Source organism: Pteropus vampyrus, unplaced genomic scaffold, assembly GCF_000151845.1.
Source record: "Pteropus vampyrus isolate Shadow unplaced genomic scaffold, Pvam_2.0 Scaffold130, whole genome shotgun sequence".
NCBI classification, from domain to species: Eukaryota; Metazoa; Chordata; class Mammalia; order Chiroptera; family Pteropodidae; genus Pteropus; species Pteropus vampyrus.
Genome location: NW_011888911.1, coordinates 1,987,678 through 2,006,119, shown reverse-complemented (window position 1 = coordinate 2,006,119; position 18,442 = coordinate 1,987,678). Strand labels below are relative to the sequence as shown.

General features: G+C 44.7%; 1 protein-coding gene across 2 annotated transcripts in view; it reads left to right on the top strand.

Annotated features, from left to right (window-relative positions):
- The first annotated feature begins 8 nt into the window (after nucleotides 1–8).
- Nucleotides 9–18,442, top strand: part of DCPS (decapping enzyme, scavenger) — a 31,814-nt gene continuing 13,380 nt past the window's right edge. The window contains exons 1-2 of one of the 2 annotated variants that reach the window (XM_023534733.1): nucleotides 9–248; nucleotides 1,464–1,638. In XM_023534733.1, the coding sequence (XP_023390501.1) occupies nucleotides 39–248; nucleotides 1,464–1,638 (385 nt within the window). In that variant the 5' untranslated portion in view covers nucleotides 9–38. The remainder of the gene's footprint in view (nucleotides 249–1,463; nucleotides 1,639–18,442) is intronic. The other variant, XM_011367085.2, reaches the window with a different exon arrangement.

The following is an 18,442-nucleotide window of genomic DNA, read 5'->3' as shown; positions in this document are numbered from 1 at the left end:
ATCCGAGGTCTGCGCAAGCGCATACTCCTGCGGGCAATATGGCGGATGCGATGCCTCCGCCCAGCAAGAGAAAGCGCGAACTGGAAGCTGCGGGGACGGAAGCCGCGATCATAGAGGATAATGAAGCCAAGGAAACTGGCATTGGGAATGGCACCTCTGCCCCTGTCCACTTTCCTTTTTCCGGCTTTAGAGTGAAAAAAGTGCTGAGGGAGTCCGCGCGGGACAAGATCCTGTTCTTACACGGGAAGGTACCTTAAGCAGCCCTGGGCTGGTACGCGGATGGGTGGCCAGTCACTGCCGAGGAGGCGCATCTCGTCGGCGCTCGGCCAGGAAGTACCAATCGCATTACTGGGGAGTGGTGGGGAGGGCACACCTCTAGAATGTTTGGGGGCAGAGGGCGTGGGGGAACATGGTCACCCGTGAAATTAAGGAAATTAACACACGTGCGGATGATTTTTCTAATTCCTTTTTTGCTAAAAATAACCACTAACAATTGTAGAGTGTATTGCAAATTAAAAAGCACATGTTAAATTCTCCTAGCCATTCATTTATTCATTCAGCCTGTAAAGGTGCAAGGAATCCATTAAATGATGCTGGACTGTCTTGTTTATCCGTGCCGCTGGAAACGACAAGAGACTCTAGGAGATATGATCCCTGCTGTACAGGATTCCAGCCTTAACAGAGGAGACAGTTCAATTCCATATACCATGCACTGACAGGCCAACACTGAACTAGGTACTGGGGATGTAGAGATGAAGTTACCATCTCTGATTTTCAGGAGTGCAGAGTATCTTGGGGTAGACAGATACACATAGCTAGCTAAAATACCATGTGCTCAGCTCTCTAGCAGCGACTGAGGAGAGCCTGAAGACCGTCCCGGGAACTGGTGAGGACACCTAGCTAAGGGAAGGTGTTAGGGTTCCCCAGAACTCCTAGCAGGAGCTTTCATTTTGGGAGGATTGGGGGACTGGGGCCTAGGCTTCCTTCTCTCTGTTTCTTGTCTTTCACAAGCTTCTGTCAGGTTTGTTCAGCCTCACCTGTCTTCAGTTTGCAGCACCTGCTGAAGATTTTAGCAGTGAGAACCTTTGAGGTAGGAATTGGGATGCCCAGCTTCTGGTTTCTGTTTCAACAGTGACTTCCTGTGACCTTGGGCAAGTCACTTAATTTCTCTAGACCTTTTTCATCTGTAAAATGGGGAGAATATGACAGAAGCCTGGTGAGAGAAAACAGCTGAGAAGCTTTACATCTTTTAGGAGAAAGATGTGAGACTGCCCCAAGGATTTGGATTAATGAGATGCCCCCTCTGCATGAGTGCTATTGGCTAGACTTGGCCAGAGGGAAACGACAGGGAAGGAAATCCCAAATGTTGGGAATTCCCAAGCCCCAGGAGCTTCTGCCTCTATTCCCCAGACCTCACCTGTGGCTCTGCCCCTGGGCCCACCGATGTTGTCTCTGCCTAATAGGTAAATGAATCCTCTGGAGATGGGGATGGAGAGGACGCCATTGTGATCCTGGAGAAGACACCATTTCAGGTGGCCCATGTGACCCAGCTCCTGATGGGTAGCCCTGAGCTCCAGTTACAGTTCTCCAATGATATCTACAGCACCTATCACATGTTCCCTCCAAGGCAACTGAGTGGTGAGCAAGTGATGGCTAAAGTGGCTGCATGTGGAGGGAGAGGGGGATGGTGGGAATTTAGGGTGTGTGATGGCTACTTCATAACTGACTTACATAGTTTAGTGCATATTCATAGTTCTCAGTGGAAGAAGAGGGGATTTTGCCCTCCCAGAAAACATTTGGCAATCTCAGAAGACAATTTTTGGTTGTCATAACTGTGAAGGTGGGGTTGTTGCTGGTACTTGGAGGGTAGAGGCCAGGGATGCAGCTAAATATCCTATGAACCACAGCATGAGCCCCCACAACAAGAAATGTTAGTGGTTCCAAGGTTGAGAAACCGTGCTCTGGTGTAGTATGTTTTGAAAAGGGACTGTGATTCATGGGAGAGAACAGGTTCGTTTACTAACTGAATGATTGTCAATACTTTCTAAACTTTCTATTGTGCTAGCTGCCATTCCAAGTATTCTACATGTATTATTGTGTTTTATCCTCAAAATAGCCTGTCGTGATAGGACTTTACAGGTTAGGGAACTGAGGTTTTGAAAGGTTAAGTAACTTGGCCAAGATCACACAGCTCATAGGTGACAGGAACACTGAGATCTTTCAGTAGATGAGGACTTGCTCCCCACACTGCAGTGAAATGAGCAGTGCTGAGTGCTGCAAGAATCAGTTTCTTCCCTGAAAGAACTTACTTTCCAGTAGGGTAGACACTGTGATCGAGGGGGACGGACTTGAGAAGGGCAGGAACTCGTGGGTTAAAAGGTAGAGATTTGTTTTTGTTTGCAAGTATTTTTTTAACTTATTAAAAAGAGGAAGAAGAGTATTTCATGCTAAAAGTCAGGCATGATGTGAGCTTTCTTCCTTTAGATGGTTAGATTTAGTAGGCAGATTTAGTAAGAAGCTTGAAGGAGACTGGTTGACCTTGAAGGTTCCTTCTGACCAAGAAATTCTGGCATCTGCTTTGCAGCACATATCCTTCTGTCTTTTTATTTGCTCTCTGGCATTTAAGAACACTTGGGCTTTGTGGATATCCTGCCACAGCCTTTCTCATAGATTTAGTCTTTTCCGTACCCCCAAGAAAGGGTGCTATTGTTGTCTTTTGGAAATATATGTGAACACTTGATGTGAGGCAGGCAAACCTTGCACAATTGCAAGTAAAACAGCCTTGTCCTCCATTGAAAGAGAGCCAGATTGATTGGTTCAGGTTGACAGAAATGGACAGCTGTATTTACTTTCTCAGGCGTTGACATTTAAGCAAATGTATCCTTCAACATAGGTTGGCAGAAGGGTGACAGAAGGCTCTGTAGCCAAACAGCACTTGGGGCAGTCTCCAGATGACAGACTCTGGGGCCATTATTCTGCTGCCACCCCTTTCTTTCACCTCCCCCCATCCCTCTCTCCACCCTCCCCACCCTCATCCAAAATTCATAAGGTTCTGTTACACAGAGCAACCCTGTAGAATTCACTATCTTTTCATTTTATTTTTCCAGTACTTCTGTGATACTGCACACAAGTGGTGGTGGCCCTCCCTGTCTTTCTAGTTGTCATTTTTTTCTAAGTACTGAAAGAGCTAGTTGGTTATCATCTCACCACAGGTCCTCTTCCCCATTCAGAACCCCAAATGTCTACCTTTTTCGTAGTACAACTCACTCTCTCACCTAGGTGCCTCAGATGTTACCTCATCTTATCCAGAGCTGTCTTCTTAGCATAAGTGTTGACATACGTTTCATTATACTTTTATTTTTCCTACCCAAACGAGGCCTGGTAATTTAGAAGTCATAACATTTTGCTTCAGAGCTCCGTTCTCATCTCTCTCATGATTAGCTATACATCCTGTCCTTTGATGATCTTCTAGATAAGGAGTTGGCAGACTGTTTCTAGAAAGGACCAGAGAGTAAATATTTTAAGTTTTAGGAGCCACACATAGTTTCTGTCACATATTCCTTTTCTTTTTTTACGTCCCTTTAAAAATGAAAAATACCTAGTTTGCAGGATATACAAAAACAGGCTGTGGGGCAGATTTGACCTTCTGGCAAGTTTATCAACCCCTGATTCATATTTTTCCCTCTCAAAATTGTGGACCAGCAGTATTGGTATCACCTGGGAGCTTGTTAGACATGCAGAATCTCAGGCCCCACCGTAGACCTCAGAATCAGCATCTTAGTTTTAGCAAAATTCCTAGCCAAGTCATGCACATTAAACTTTGAGAGCCATCTATGTGTGGGTGATGCCCTTGTTTATTTCTCTATCCCTACTTTTCTAAGAACTCTAGGCTCATTGAAATAAATACCTACTGACATCTCCATTTAGAAGTCTCATAGGTAAACTGAGAATCTACACACTAACATATTTAAAAGTACTTACCACGTATTAAATAGTAACTGCCATTCTTTTTTTTTTTTCATTTTTCTTCGTCTTTATTGAAATGTAATAGACAGTTAGTTGCCTGTATTTACATTGTACAATTCAATGAGGGTTTTTTTTCAATTATATTTGGTATACAATAATATACCAGTTTCAGTTGTATAGCATAGTGATCAGAGATCCACATAACTCGCAAAGTGATCACCCCACTAAATCTAACACCCTCTCTTGTCCCTTACATATTTATTACAACATTTTTAACCATCTTCCCCATGAGTAGCCGCCATTCTTATTGTGATGTGCTGGGCCCTCTGCTGAGTACTGCAGCTTCAGAGATGAATAAGATGCCATCTATGCCCTCACAGTTTTGTTATTATGATAAGAGGGAAGTAAACTCAGTGGATTTGGTCACTGCCTGGATGTAAGGAACAGAGGTCATTGAAAGTTGGAGCCATGTCAGACCCATTTCCAGTCACCAGCAGCCAGACCCATATTAGGTGCTCAGTAGATGCCTACTAAAGAATGAAACCACAAGCTGACCGTCTTATTTTTTCCTATGGGCCAAGCATTCCACAGCCACAAGGTGGCAGCATTGCCAATGTATTTGCCAAAGTATTCCTGTGGCCAGTTCCTTTGACCCCTGTGCCCGTGCTTTTTCAGCCCTGCATCTCCAATCTTAGTCACCAAGTCTTAACACTGCCTGAAGGGGCCATAATGTGTGGTTTCCTACAGCGTCAGCCCTGTGAGCCCCCTGCACAATTGCTCCTTGAGTTTTTCTGCTGTGTTTACAGACTTCCTTCCTGGGACCCCACTACCCCGCACCACCATCCATTTCTGAGCTGGCCACTTTCCTGATTTCTGTTGGTATTTCTCTGGTCATTGGCAAATTTTTCTTCTAGCCTGGAGGTTTCGTAGTCTTCTTATTTATCCCCTCTAAATCTCAGCCGACCATGAGAGGCTGCTCCCCATCCCACTGACATGAAAGAGCATGGACATCAGAGTTTGAAATGCTTGGGTCTTGCCCGAGTGCTAACACTTACTAGTGGTGTGGCCTGAGGCAATGTCGTGCTGTTCGAGTTTTAATGTAGTGCAGTGGTCAAAAGCAAGCCTCAGGACAGACATAGCTGCACTGGAAACCTGGCTTTGCCACTCATTAACTCTGAGGACTTAGGAAGTTTCTGTATTCGTTTAACAAAGATGTAGTGCCTGCTACGTGCTAGGTACTGTGCTAGATGTTAGGCTTTCTGTTGGGAGCTTGGAGGGGCAGTTGGTGGCTATGGTGTATGGCACAGATGAATTTGGTGGAGTAACTTCAGTTATTTTCTTGTTAAATTAGGTTAGAAACTGAACATACTTTAGGCTCTTTATGAAATAATGAGATAAGGTAACACAATTTTTTAGCCTCTGCCCACAGTGAGAAATACATTTTACATTGTGACCCAGTACCTATGAATAAATACACATAGATATAAGGGAAACAAAATGTTCGCAAAGCAATCCTACCCTTACTTTGTGGAACACTAGTCTTCTAACTTAATTATAGTCTTGCGTGTTTCCCTTTTTTTAATTCTGGTCTTAACCTCCGAAATTAATTTCATCACCACTGTCATGGGTTATGACCCATTGAGAGAAGGTATGTAAAGTGCTCAGCACAGCAGCTGGCATACAGTATGTATTCAGTAAGTGTTAGTCATTTTCTATTATTTTCCACCTTTGAAATTATGTGAGCCTTAAGTGGAACAATATATGTTACATGGAAAAATGTTTGGCCCTGACCATGGGCAGGTTACCTTTCTTCCCCCTGCAGCCATGTGGTAAATGTGAGGTCACCCAGGGGCCAGATGGCTAGCATCTTAGTGCTGCTTCTGGCCATCAGACAGGGCAGAGCCTGGATCACGTCCTGTTGCTCCAGCTCTCACGCTCTCATGCCCATGGCCTATCAATGGAGCCCTTTCACTGAGATCTCTGTTCCCACTTACCTGGGAAAAAGTGGGGGAGATACTAGGGAGAGGGGCGTGACTCAAATCCAGACTGTGTCTAAAAGGGCCAATTGTTTTCTGATGTAGAGCAGGAGTGTGGAATCTCAGGTTCAGAGGAGGAGAAGGTGTTTGTGTGAGTGAGGGCAGGGCAAGGAGTGGAGGGATCCTGAGAATCACATCATCTTTTGGTTGCAGAGGACTCCCAGTACTCAGCTATAGTCTGGGTTTACCTTCCTGTGTTCTTAGCCGAGGTGAAACCTGTACCCCCGAGTTTAGAGTGAGGACTTGTTGAGGAGGAGCATATTAAAGGACTAGCTGTTCCTATAAGACTTTCCCTGGCAGCTTTGTTCATGATAGAAAAAAATAGAAACAACCGGATATCAACTAACAATAGAATAGATAAATAAATCTAGGTGTTTTCATGCGTTAGGCTGTTTCTCTATTGCAGTGAAAATGAACTACAAGAAAAGCAAGACACAAAGTACACTCAGTGTGATTCCAGATGAAGTTGAAAAACAAACAGAACTAAACTATACTGTTTAGGGTACATACATAATAAAGCTAGGAAGACAAAAAAAGACACAATTAACACCTTATTCAGCAACATAATTATCCGTGGTGGGTGCGGGACAGAGAGGTAATGTTTCTTGGACTGCATGCTCCTTGCATGTGTGTGTTCTCTTATTTTAGGTCTATAAACCATGTTTTACATTTATATACATATGTATATGTATATGTACACACCCGTTTTGTATGTACGATATATTTCCCTATTAAAAGTTAAGAAAAACTGGCAGGTCCTTAGAAGAACTAAGATTCTTTCCCCACTAAATTATAGGGTTCTTACTCATTCTCAAATTTGATTTCTAGTCACTGTTGCTGAAAGTAAAGGTGTTTGATTCAGGCCGCCTTCCTCTGGGTTTTGGGCATTAGCAGACTTTTGTCCCCCTCCCCCCACTGCCTTTTCTCTGGGGCAGAGGAGTGGTGGGCCCTGACCCTTCTCTCTCCAGGGGACGGGGAGTCGTGCTGTGCTGGAGTGCACTCCAGGCTGGTGCCAGCCCTGGAGAACAGGGCAAGGCAGTGTGAGGAGGTCCACCAGCAACTGGATGAGAAGGCCTGGTACCAGGCTCTGCAGGCCTCGCTCCAGCACAGACTCGCACAGGCGTCTCACTCTATCCCTGTGGGTGTCTTTAGCAGCCCTCCCATGGCAGCTGAGCTGAAGGCCAAGAGTCCTCTGAATAGTGACCAACAGGGAAAGCCTTGCCAGGTCACTGCTAGAGTAGGTGTTGAAGAGTGCCACAGTCATCTGACATGAGAAACTCCCCCAGGCACGGCCAGCGCACGGCATCAGGGCAAGTCACGGAATTGCCATGAGACTCCATTTCTCTGAATGAAGAGTGAGGAATCAAATAGCTGGCTAGCCTGTCTCAGGGGGCTTCTGTGTCCTATGAAATCATAATTTCTAAGGTTTGAGTGGAACCTAGAGGTTCTTTAGTACTGTGGTTCTTACCTAGAACTATTCATCAAAACTACAAAGGAACTTTTATGAATACAGAATCTAGACCTACCAAATAAGAGTCTCTGGGCTAGGGCATTTATCAGTCACGCCAACACGTGGTCAAATAAGTAGCTAGAGGGCTTATATGAGCAGGTACAGGCTCTGGGGCCACTCTGCCCCACCCTGGTCTGCTTTCCAGAAGCAGTTACTACCAAGAAAATGCTCTGGTGGTTTCCTCCAGACTGAATAATATGCTTATGCAACTCTTTCTTAATTTATCAGATTTTGACATTATCAAGTCCCTACAGTGGGTGATGAAAGGTTCAGCTCAGTTCCTTGTTTCATTGCACTTCGCTTTATTGCACTTTGCTGATAACTGAATTTTTACAAACTGAAGTAAGACCCTCCACAAGGAAAAAGACTACAACTTGCTGAAGGCTCAAATGATGGTTCGCATTTTTTAGCAATACAGTATTTTTAATTAAAGTGTGACTTTTTTTTTTTTTAACATAATGCTATTTAGCACACTTATAGACTACAGTACAGTAGTAAACAGAAGTTTTCTATGCACTGGGAAACCAAAAAGTTTGTGTGACTGGTTTTATTGTGATACTCGCTTTATTGCAGCGGTCTGGAACCGAATCTGCAATATCTCTGAAGTATGCTTGTACTTTTCTCTCCTTCCGTCCCCTCTCCTCCCAGTTTTTGATGTTTATATTATTATTATTATTATTATTAGAGTTTTTTTTTTTTTTTTAATTGTATTGAATCCTAAATGTACTGAAATCTGCTTTAGGTTTTATCACTCTGTCAGGTGAAAATCTCAATGCCTCCTTCCCACCAACCCTTCCATCCTTTGCTGTCTCTCAACTTACTGTCAGCTCTGCTTGTATCTCGCACTGTCATGGTATGTTCTGTTGGAGAGCTATAATGAAGTCTTCTATGCTGTGTCTGTAAGGTGACTCTGGGTTGGCAAAGTACACAGTGCTCGCATTATTGTGGCCATATTGATGTGTGCCTCACCCTTAAGCAGAAGTTCCTTGTCGACCTTCCTAGTGCATAACTCCGTGCCACTTGGAGTTACGTGCCACTTGATTCCTCCAAATCATGCTGCTGTTTAGTTTGTTTCATACTTGAATCATCATTTTATTTGCTTTTGCTTTCACAAAGTTTCTAGTTGCCTCTTTAAAAAAAAAATTGTTGTTAAAAGAATATTGTACCTTTACTATGTTTTTGAAATTATCCAGCCACTTAGTTGGGTAATTCATTACATATCTCCTTTTTCCCTCTCTCCCTTGAAACATTGTTTTCAGAATGCTGTCTCCTGCTGCTCCAATCTGGACAGCTGATTCTTTAGGCATACTCTCCACCTGAGACTTCCTTCCCAGCTTTCTGCTTCTTCTATTCTCACTTTCCCTATCTATATCTTTTTTTCTACAGTCTGGTAGATTGTTTTAACTTTGTCTTCCAGACCTTGTAATGAAGGTTTTAATTTGGCAATCATATTTTTAATTTTCTTCCCTCTCGTTCTGATTATCTCATTTCCATAGCTTCTTGCTCTACAGAGGCCAGATTGGGTTTACTTTCTCTGACACACTAATTAGAAATGTTTTAAAAATTGTTTTAAAAATTATCTCCTGACCCTTGATCTCATTTCCTCTGGGCTCTGGTTCTGGTTGTTTATTTTGATCATTCTCTTTCAGGCTGCTGGTTTTCCCTAAATGTCTGGTGAATGTTAGCTCATTTGTATTTACAAGAACCAGCCTAATAGTCTAGTGATCTGATGTGGGTTTTGTCTGCTCTCCTTTGCTAGGTCTGTTTCCACAATAGACCAGTTTTCTGGATGCGTAGCTGCACCAGGGTTGTGTGGGTGGGGGCTTTTTGGTTGGCTGGCCTTGCCTAAGTGTGACTGGCAGTGTGACTGGCACTCTGGAGGCACCAGTGCCCACTCTGGAGCCCTCACGCTTTCTAGTCCATAAAGGGTTTTTTTTAAAAAAAAAAAACAACAACCAAGAATATGAAAAACAGACTGTTTATGGCCTACAACACCTAAAATATTTACTATTAAACTTTTACGGAAGAGTTTGCCAACCCCTGCTCTGGTCCATCGTTTCATGTCTTTGGAGGACAGCCCTCCCATTTTCGCCTGGCATTAAGAGCCTGCCCCTAGGGTAAGGGTTTGGTGCTAGATCGAGCCAATTGATACTGCCGTTCTCTAGATAGCCCTTTAGTTGATCCTAATTTCCAGTTTCACCTCCCTTTCTGCCCTCTCTCTGTACCTGCTTATTCAGAACCCAGATCCTCCCCCAGGTTCCCACGGCAAGGCTGGCAGTCACTTTCACATAGCCCGTCGTATGCTCTTGGCTGCAGTTTCTTTCAGTGTTGTCTCCTCCATTTACATGCTGCCGTCCACTTCCTGACTTCTAGAAATGAATTGCAATCTCTCTTTCTGCTGCCTCCCCACTCTTGTTCCCGTCACTGTTATGGGTTTGTTCCCTTTTGTTCTTCCTTACTGCCATTGCAATGGGTTTTCGAAATGATCTGAGAGCCACCATTAAGTAGGATTGAGGGCCTTCCATGTATGTCTAGATATGCTGGGTGGGGGCTCTGTAGGTATAGGTAGCTTAGACCATAGAGAATTTACCCCATTGAGGCCACACCCAGATAGAGCTCATGTTGGTGAGCTGAGACAGATACCTCAGTTTCTTTCAGGTGCTCATGCACAGTGGGTCGGGTGTACATTGGACATGGCCAGATCCACAAATTCTAAAAGCTGTGTTCCTTTGACCTAACATTTCTACTTCCAGATGTCTGACTGAAACACATGCTCACACATATGCACAAAGAGGTGCAAGAATGGTCATTGCAGCATCATTTATGATAGGGAAAATATAAAAACAAAAACAACCTAAGTGACCCCTGTTGACAACAGAGGGTGGGGAGGCAGTTATCAAGGCTACTACACATTTATTACAAAGGAAGAAGAAGATCTATATGAACTGTCTTGGGAGATTTGGGAGGTCACAGATAACCCCTAAAGGATCATCCCACTTGTGCTTAAAAAGACTTTTATGTAGATATGTTCATATATACGCAAACTCATTAAAGAATAAACTAGAATAATGAACACCCAACTATTGTTTACTTCAATGAAAAGGATCGGAAATATTTGAGAATATATTCATTTGACACTTGGATAGATAGAAGCAGATCAAAAGATTAGCCTGGATTGGAGCCTTCCTTACTTCACAGTCTGAATGACCCTCATCGTGCAGAGCTTGTCAGTTCATCAAGTACTATATACCCCCAAGACACATGGACCCCAAACTCTGGTGATTTACACCAAACTCTGGAGACACACCTTTGACATGCTAATGAGGAGCACTTGGCACCATGGAGGGGTACACACTGGGAGCTGGTGGGTTGGAGTGTGCAGAGGTGGCTACTCCTACACCTGGAGACATGGTGGCCTCCTGGGATGGGCTGGACTTGGTAATGAGAGGGCAGGTGGTAGAAAAGGTATTCCTGTGAAGGCAACAGTGTGGACAGAGCTGTGGGGTAGGCACCTGGCATTAGCTGGGCTTTGTTAATGGGACAGGAAAAAGGTGAGCGAGCCTATAAGAGTCTCTCCTTACTCCTTTGGTTTCATCAATTGAGGCCACCTAAAGACGGCAGGTTTCTGTCTGCTTTTCTCCCTGAATACTTCAGAGCTCCTGACACACAAGTGAGCAAGGGCTTGGAAAGGCAGTGGAATAAGAACAAGCAGAAATTTCAAGATAGAAAGGTTCCTACCACATGAGTAAAATTCTTGACCCAGAATCTGGGCTCTACCTTTTTCTTGACTCTGATTGGCCCATGCTCTCTTTTCCCTACCACCTCACCTCAGAGCCCTTGAATGCTGCCTCCTCCATGCCCTCATGAACAGAAGAGGTCTCCTGTTTAATTCCTTCTTTAGACTCATGGCTTCTGTGAGGCTGGGAGAAGCCATTGCATTCAGAGCCTATTTAGAAGTGAATAGATTCTGAGTAACTGAGTTGTAGCTACCACCACAAGCCTAGTGTTCTTTCCCTCTCTCAGATGGGGCAAGTTACCAAGACTCTGTGGTAGTCTTAAGGCTCAAGTCAGCAGAAAAGTCAGCTTACTCAGGACCAGCGGGCAAAGGCAGATTACCCACAGGATAGCTGGTTCCTTTCTACTGCTTGGCTCCAGCTATGGCTGCCAGCCTGTTTGGTTGTCCACTCCCGATCCACACTTCTTAGTGAGCAATAATCTAGGATTCTGGTAGTCCTGGGCTCCTCTCCGTAGAGGAGGTATCCTGTGCCTTTGGCCTTCTCCTCCCTTCCTGCCCCCACACAATATGGCAGTGTCTGTTGAAGTTGCACTAAAACCTACCTGTGCTCCTTTCAGAGTGAATTTAGGAAACATCTTTAGACAGGAAGTTGAGAGAGGCTAAATTTTTGAATTTCTGAGTATTCATTCTAATAGCTCTTATAGTCTGGTCTGCTCAACCCCAGAATAGTTTCTTCCTGCATGTAGGAAAGTGGAGGTCTTAGAGTTCTAAGGCCAGGACTGCCACTCAGCAGCTTTGTTATCTCAGATATCAGCCCTCTGTTCAAATGGAATTTTTGGAGTGCCCTAAGCCCCATAGCTACCCTAAAGCGGCATTTCCTGTTCCTAAAGAACCGCTTCCTATATGATATAACCAAAGATTACCCCAGTCACTCCCAGGGCTGCATTCAGAGTTACCACATTTGCTTATGGGTCTGTTAAACCCTGTCATACCCCCTCCTCTCCCTCTTGGGCCTCAGAGGATTGAGGGGTTAAGGAGCCTGTCAGATCCAGGGTCTTGCTAAAATCAGCATCTGCCTCTCTGTCTCTAAGAGCATCTCTGTGCTTCCGTTGAGACAGGTAATTAGAGGTTTGAGGTTTGCTGTGGATTGGTTGAGGCTTCCAGTAGGATCCTGACCACACCCCTCAGCCTTGTTTATCCTCAATCTGGTGGTCTCCTCAGACCTTGAGTTTCCCAGTATCCCTGCAGTGGAGGACAGGGAATACCCCTCCTCGACCTGTGACTGGAGCATGGCTGCCTCCTCTTCAGCCTCTGGCCTGTTCTCTCTGGTCATCAGAGGCCAGGATGGAGGAGAGTGTTATCTAGCCAGAGGAGGAAAGGAAAGGCAATTCTGGGAGACCCCTCCACCAGCCTCTCCCTTACCAGCCCTCCTCTAGGAGCCCTTTGGTGGAGTGCCTTCCCAGTCTAGGTCATCTAGCCTGTCACCTGGGTGGCTCTGCTTGGCTCTTGTGGAGGGGAGATGGAGGTAGGTTTCACACTCAGATCATGTTTTGCTGTTGCTCCTTCCCTGCTCTCCTGGGCCTGCACATCTGGGTCAAATAAGTTGAAACTGGTTCATCATAGCGAAGGGAGAGCAAAAGCCACAGACGGAGCCATGGAAATGACCTCATCGTGTGGAAGCCATCAGCAAGTGCTGGAAAGCAGTCTTGTTTAAACATGTGTATGGGAAGGAGAGCAGACTGTCTGTGGTTTGCATTTTCTTGTTTCATGTGCAACAGCATTTTCCTGGGGATTTAGCTAAGCCAGCTTTGGCAGAGAGCAAAGGAGGCAGCTGCTCTTTCCTCTCCATAGCTCTGCCTCCCACCTCTGAAAGGAGTTGAGCTTTTGTGTCCGAGTAGGGGACAGGAGATGGCTTTATTGATTGGAGAAGGCCTTTTAGAAGACCTTCAGGGTCTTGATGGGCAGGACAGAGCTGTCCTAGCAGGGCACATCAGCCTGCTCGTCTGAGCTACAGAGAGAAGGAATATGTGTGTACAGGGCCGCTGTTCATCTGGGATGCATTGTGTGACCATCCTGCTGCCAGAACATCCCTGCAGATACAGAGCTGCGGTCCAGGCCTCACAGGGGCTGCACAACCACCACAGGCCCCTCTTCTGGGACCCCCACCCCAGGCCTCCTTCCTCACCATCCAGCACTGTCATATTGGTGGAGGGGCGGGAATAATTTGAAAGAGCTGTTTTTCTCTATTGTGAGCAGGGTCGCCTTCAGTCCCTCTGTGCTCCTCTCCAGAGCCTGTTCTAGCCCAGCATTTGGCAGCAGTATACCCCAGTGACACTGCTCCTCAGACAGCCCTCCAGAGCTGAGGGAGTGGGCTTCTCCTTCCTTGCACTTTCCAGGCTGCATTGCAGCGAGCATTGGGGCATCACTGTTGTTGGTCTCAGCATGCTCTGACGTACTCCCAGACCTCCCAGTCTGTAGCCCCAGTCGCCCTGGCACCTCATTATGCCCTTTGGTTTTGCTGACAGTGGTTTACGTGTCTCTCTGGAGGGGCTGGGACTCATCATGTTTCTCCTATCTGAGAGGGCTGCTTTTCAGAGAACATGGCTGCAGCATAGGTGTCTGAGAGAAAGGCCTAAAAGAAGGTGGCCTTGTAGCCTCGAGAAAACAATATTGCATAGAGGAGCCTGACTGCTTGGGTTCATATCTCAACTCAAGCCACTCTGTGACCTTGAGCAAATTACTTAACTTCTCTGGGACTCAGTTTTAAGGGGTGGCTTATTTTTCTGTTTTTACTATATTTGTTACATAAGCGACCTGTATTTGTTTCGGAAAATGTAGTATATACCCCCCCCAAAACTAATTTAAAATTACAGTACATGTAATTTCACCACCCAGAGATAACCTCTTGACATCTTGGAATATGTCTCAAATTTCAGTTTTGCTGTGTTTGATATGTGTGTATCCGTGCATGCACACTTAAAAATAAAATAGCATAATATATATTCTGTTCTATAACTATATTGCGAGGGCCTTGTATGTGTCAGGTTCTGTTTTAGGCACTGCATACACAATGCACAAAATGAAGTCTCTGCTCTCAAGGAGCTTACGTCCAGTTGGAGGAGATGGACCATAAGTAACAAATAGGTCAGGTGGCAGTAAACAGCTAAAAAGAAATATAAAGCATTATAAGAGAGACAGAAGGACAAGGACATGGGCTTCTGGCTAAAAGGACAAGTTTGAGTGTCCACCTGCTTCCTTTAGGATCCTCACTAAGAATGATATTAAATTAAAAATTAACCCATAAATACCAGAGGGAGGGAGAAGAGACGAACCTACAGTGAAAGGAGGAGAAGTAACTGACCTGGCAGATCTGAGAGACTGAACCTGAGCTTGCAGAGGGGAAATCTGGGCAGCAGTCCCTTAACTCCCTTTTCTTACTTCACATAACTGGTAACTTCTTCCAGCGATTAGACTCCGAAGAGGTTAAAACAGTGTCTGAGGTTCTAGGCACAGTTGAGGTGGTGTTGTGGTACTGAAATATGTAGGGTAGGTAAATGGAGATTTGTATATTGAATGTTGAGATATCCTCATGCCCTTCCCCCAGCAACTTCTCCTCTTCATCACTTGGAATGCTGTCAGCCAGGCTCATGTACCTCCATGTATGAAGTTGGAAGAGTTGTCTATGGCTAACCGGACCAGCTCAAAAGAAAAGATTTAAACTCATAGGAGTTCTGTCATGCAAAGAAATAGCCTGATCATCCTAAAATAAAGCTCCAGATGAACTCACCTATGTCCACAGAGCTGCTCAGCAGCTCTTTAGTGCTGTCTTCTTCAGTGTGAGTGATGGACAAGCAAGGATGACCAGACTTTTGAGTAAAGCCTCAGTTGAAAAAGAAAAGACAAGAAGGAGGAAGAAAGGAAAAGAAACTTGGAGGAAACAAATTATTCAGGGAGAAGAAATTTTCAGAAACTATCATTAATTTCATAGAAATTGTGATATATTGAATGCATAAAAATAAGATACAATCAATAAGGAATTTTTAAAAGAAGCTCTTGGAAATTAAGAATATAGCAGAAATAAAATTCAATAAGAGGTTAAATGAAATTGAAAAAGCTTCCTTAAAAGTAGAGCAAGAAGACATAGAGGTGGAAAATGGAAAAGAAAAGCTCTTCACCTTTTGTTAACATTTTGCCACTTTTGCTTTTTCTTGCTCCGTGTTTACATATAATAGTTTATTATTATTTTTATTATTATTATTACTATTATTATTATTTGAAAAGTTAAGTTGCAGACAACATAACCCTTCATTGCTAACCATTTCAGTGTCTGTCTCCCAAGAATCAGGATAGAATGACCAATTTTAGGAAATTTCACACTATACAAAACTATTATGTAACATAGAGACCGTCATTAAATTTTACCAATTGTTACAATATTATCTTTGAAGCAGGACTCCTCTGCCCCATCCAGGGTCCAGTCCAGTCTCTAGTGTCCTCTCATCCAGAGCTGACCCTTTCTTTTTCCTAACTTTGATACTTTTGAAGAGTTGTAAAGCCGCTTGTTTGTAGAATGTCCCAGGATTTGGGTTTGCCGATATTTCCCCATGATTAGATTCAGGTTGTGCATTTTTGGCTGGAACACCACGGCACATTAGGAGTGATGTTAACTCTGATCACTTGGTATTTTCCCTTTGTAATTAGTAAGTAGTCTGTGGGGAGGTATTTTTAGACTGTGCGTTGATATTCTGTTCTCAACATATTTCCACCTGGTGGTTTGACATTTATTAGTCGTTAACTCTCAACCAAACTTCTTGTGAAGTTCCTTTGCAGGTCAACACCTCGATTGGCATAAGTAGATACCAGAGTTCTGTTTTGGCTGCCAGTGAGAAACTTAGCATTGGGAAACACATTGATTTTTTATCAGAGAGGTGTTATTCTATTTGGAACAAAAATGTTCTTCCTGGGTTTAAAATCTGAAAGTCCGGATTCATTTATTCATTTGTTCAGTAAGTGTTGAGTGCTTACCGTATGTCAGGTACTATTCTGGTGCTGGGAATGAAACGATTAAAACATTTAAAAAGTTACACAAAAAAAAAGTCCTTGTCCTCCTGGAAGGTACGTTCTAATGGGGGAATCAGACAGTAAGTCTGTACTCTCTTGTCAAGTAGTAATGAGTGAAAGACAAAGATTAATGAGGTGAAGAGGGGTGCTTCTTGAGCCAGGGTTGTCCGAAAGCTCTGAGGAGCTGACCTTTGGGTAGAGACCTCAGTATCACAAGGGAGCATCCATGACTCAAGTGGGAGGCCTGCCTAGCAGTGGGAGCAGCTAGTGAAGAGGCCTAGAATTGGGCACATGCTTGATGTGAGTTTGTAGAAATGTAAGGAGATCATTGTGGCTGGAGCAGAGACATTAAGGGGGAGAACAGCAATAAACGAGGTTGGGGAGAGGTCTGGGCACAGTGATTGAGGCCTGTGTTGGCCATGATAGGGAGCCAGTAGGCAGTCCAGTTTTGAGGGGATTAGTCCCACAGGCGGACATAGAACCCAGCCGGGCCCATCCCTGACACCAGCATGTCAAGGCCAGGCTTCTGGTGGTGGTGTGCCAAAGGCTGGCCCCAGGATTCATTGGCTGAATTGAGTGCAGCAGTGGGGTTTCTGCATCAAGGCAGGAAAATGTCTTTATTTATTCCCTGCTGCTGGGGAGAAGGCAGAAGCGGGTGTTCCAGTGAGGTGCCTGTTTCCCCAGCACTCTGGGTGGCTGGGGCAGACTTTGACAAGCTTTGGCAGACAGGGACATGCTTGGAGGCCTAACAGCTTTCTGATCTGGAGCGGCCAGGGAACCTCAGGCTATGAGCCCAGGATTGTGTGTCCATTGCCAACAGGGCTAGGCTGTTTTCCAACATCAGTTCTGCCTTTGTCCCCAGCCCATCTCCCCCCATGCTGAGGGAGTGCCATTTCTCATGGTTTTTCTCCCCATGGCCCAGCCCAGGCAACTCGAGTAACAGTGAACACAACAAGAATGAGAGCAGGGCATTTGAGTAGCACTTCCTGGTATATTGGTGGTGCGAGGGTTACTTTCTAAATGCTTCCCATCTCCTGCTCATTGACTCTTCACAACAGTCTAAGGTTGGCTACACAGCTACTAAGTGCAGAGCCAGGATTTGAACCCAGGCTGATTGCTGCCAGAATCTCTGTTCTTCTCTACCAAGCTGCACTGCAGATAGCATGAGATTCTCCTAGAGTCCACTGCCAGGACCATGGCAGTGCCATTCGACCTATTTCAGGCAGTCCAGTCCTATGACCCTGGGCTGTTACGAGAGTGGTGGGAAGGAGAAGCGAGGAACTACTTTTGCTCCTGCCTCCCTTTCAGAGTCCAACCCAGAGATTTTCCGGATGTGGGGTGATTTTTATTTAGCTTCTCCAGGGGTCCAGATGACATGTGCTGTTGAACGTTAACAATTCTGTGGGGCAGATTTTATGACCACCCTTTAACAAATGAGGAAACTGAGACAGAGATTAAATAACACGCCTAAGGTCATATAGCCAGTAAGAGGAGAATCGCATGTCAGCTCGGGTCCCATGTCTTTGTGCTGTACTGTTTTGCCTGCCAGAACTGATGGATCGGAGGTCATGTGCTTGGTATAGCACCTGTGGATGTCTCCCCTGGGCTGTTAGAAGACAATATTGGGCTTTAGGAGGTATTGAAAGAGCATCAATTTCAGGGTGAAAAGACAACTTCCAGCTTGCCTCTGCCATACCTCACAGCTTGACTTTGGTTAAGTCTCGAATTGCAGTCAGCACTTTTTATTCACCTATAAAATGGAGATTAAAATCATTGACTTCCTCAGACCAAATACGAGGTATAGGTTGGTGGGTCTTAGCTGCATCTTGAGGTGTGTAGGCAAGTGTGAGAATTTGTCAGATGTTAAATGTGCCTGCAGGGCTTCTCTCTCGGTTTCCTCAGGTAAGCACAGCTGAAGCTAGAGTAAAGGAGTCAGGGAGGTCATGGGTTTTTTTGAGAAACATCCCAACTGATTTTAAAACACTATTTTCCTTCCCTGCCTATGTTGAAGCACTATATAGAAATGTTAAGAGTAGTGATAATAGTTGTAGTAGATGTTGTAAGAAATAGAGAAAAGGATTTAACCAAAAACAAGTGGTGTCGGACCAGGACCTTAGCTTAGTGTCTGTTTAG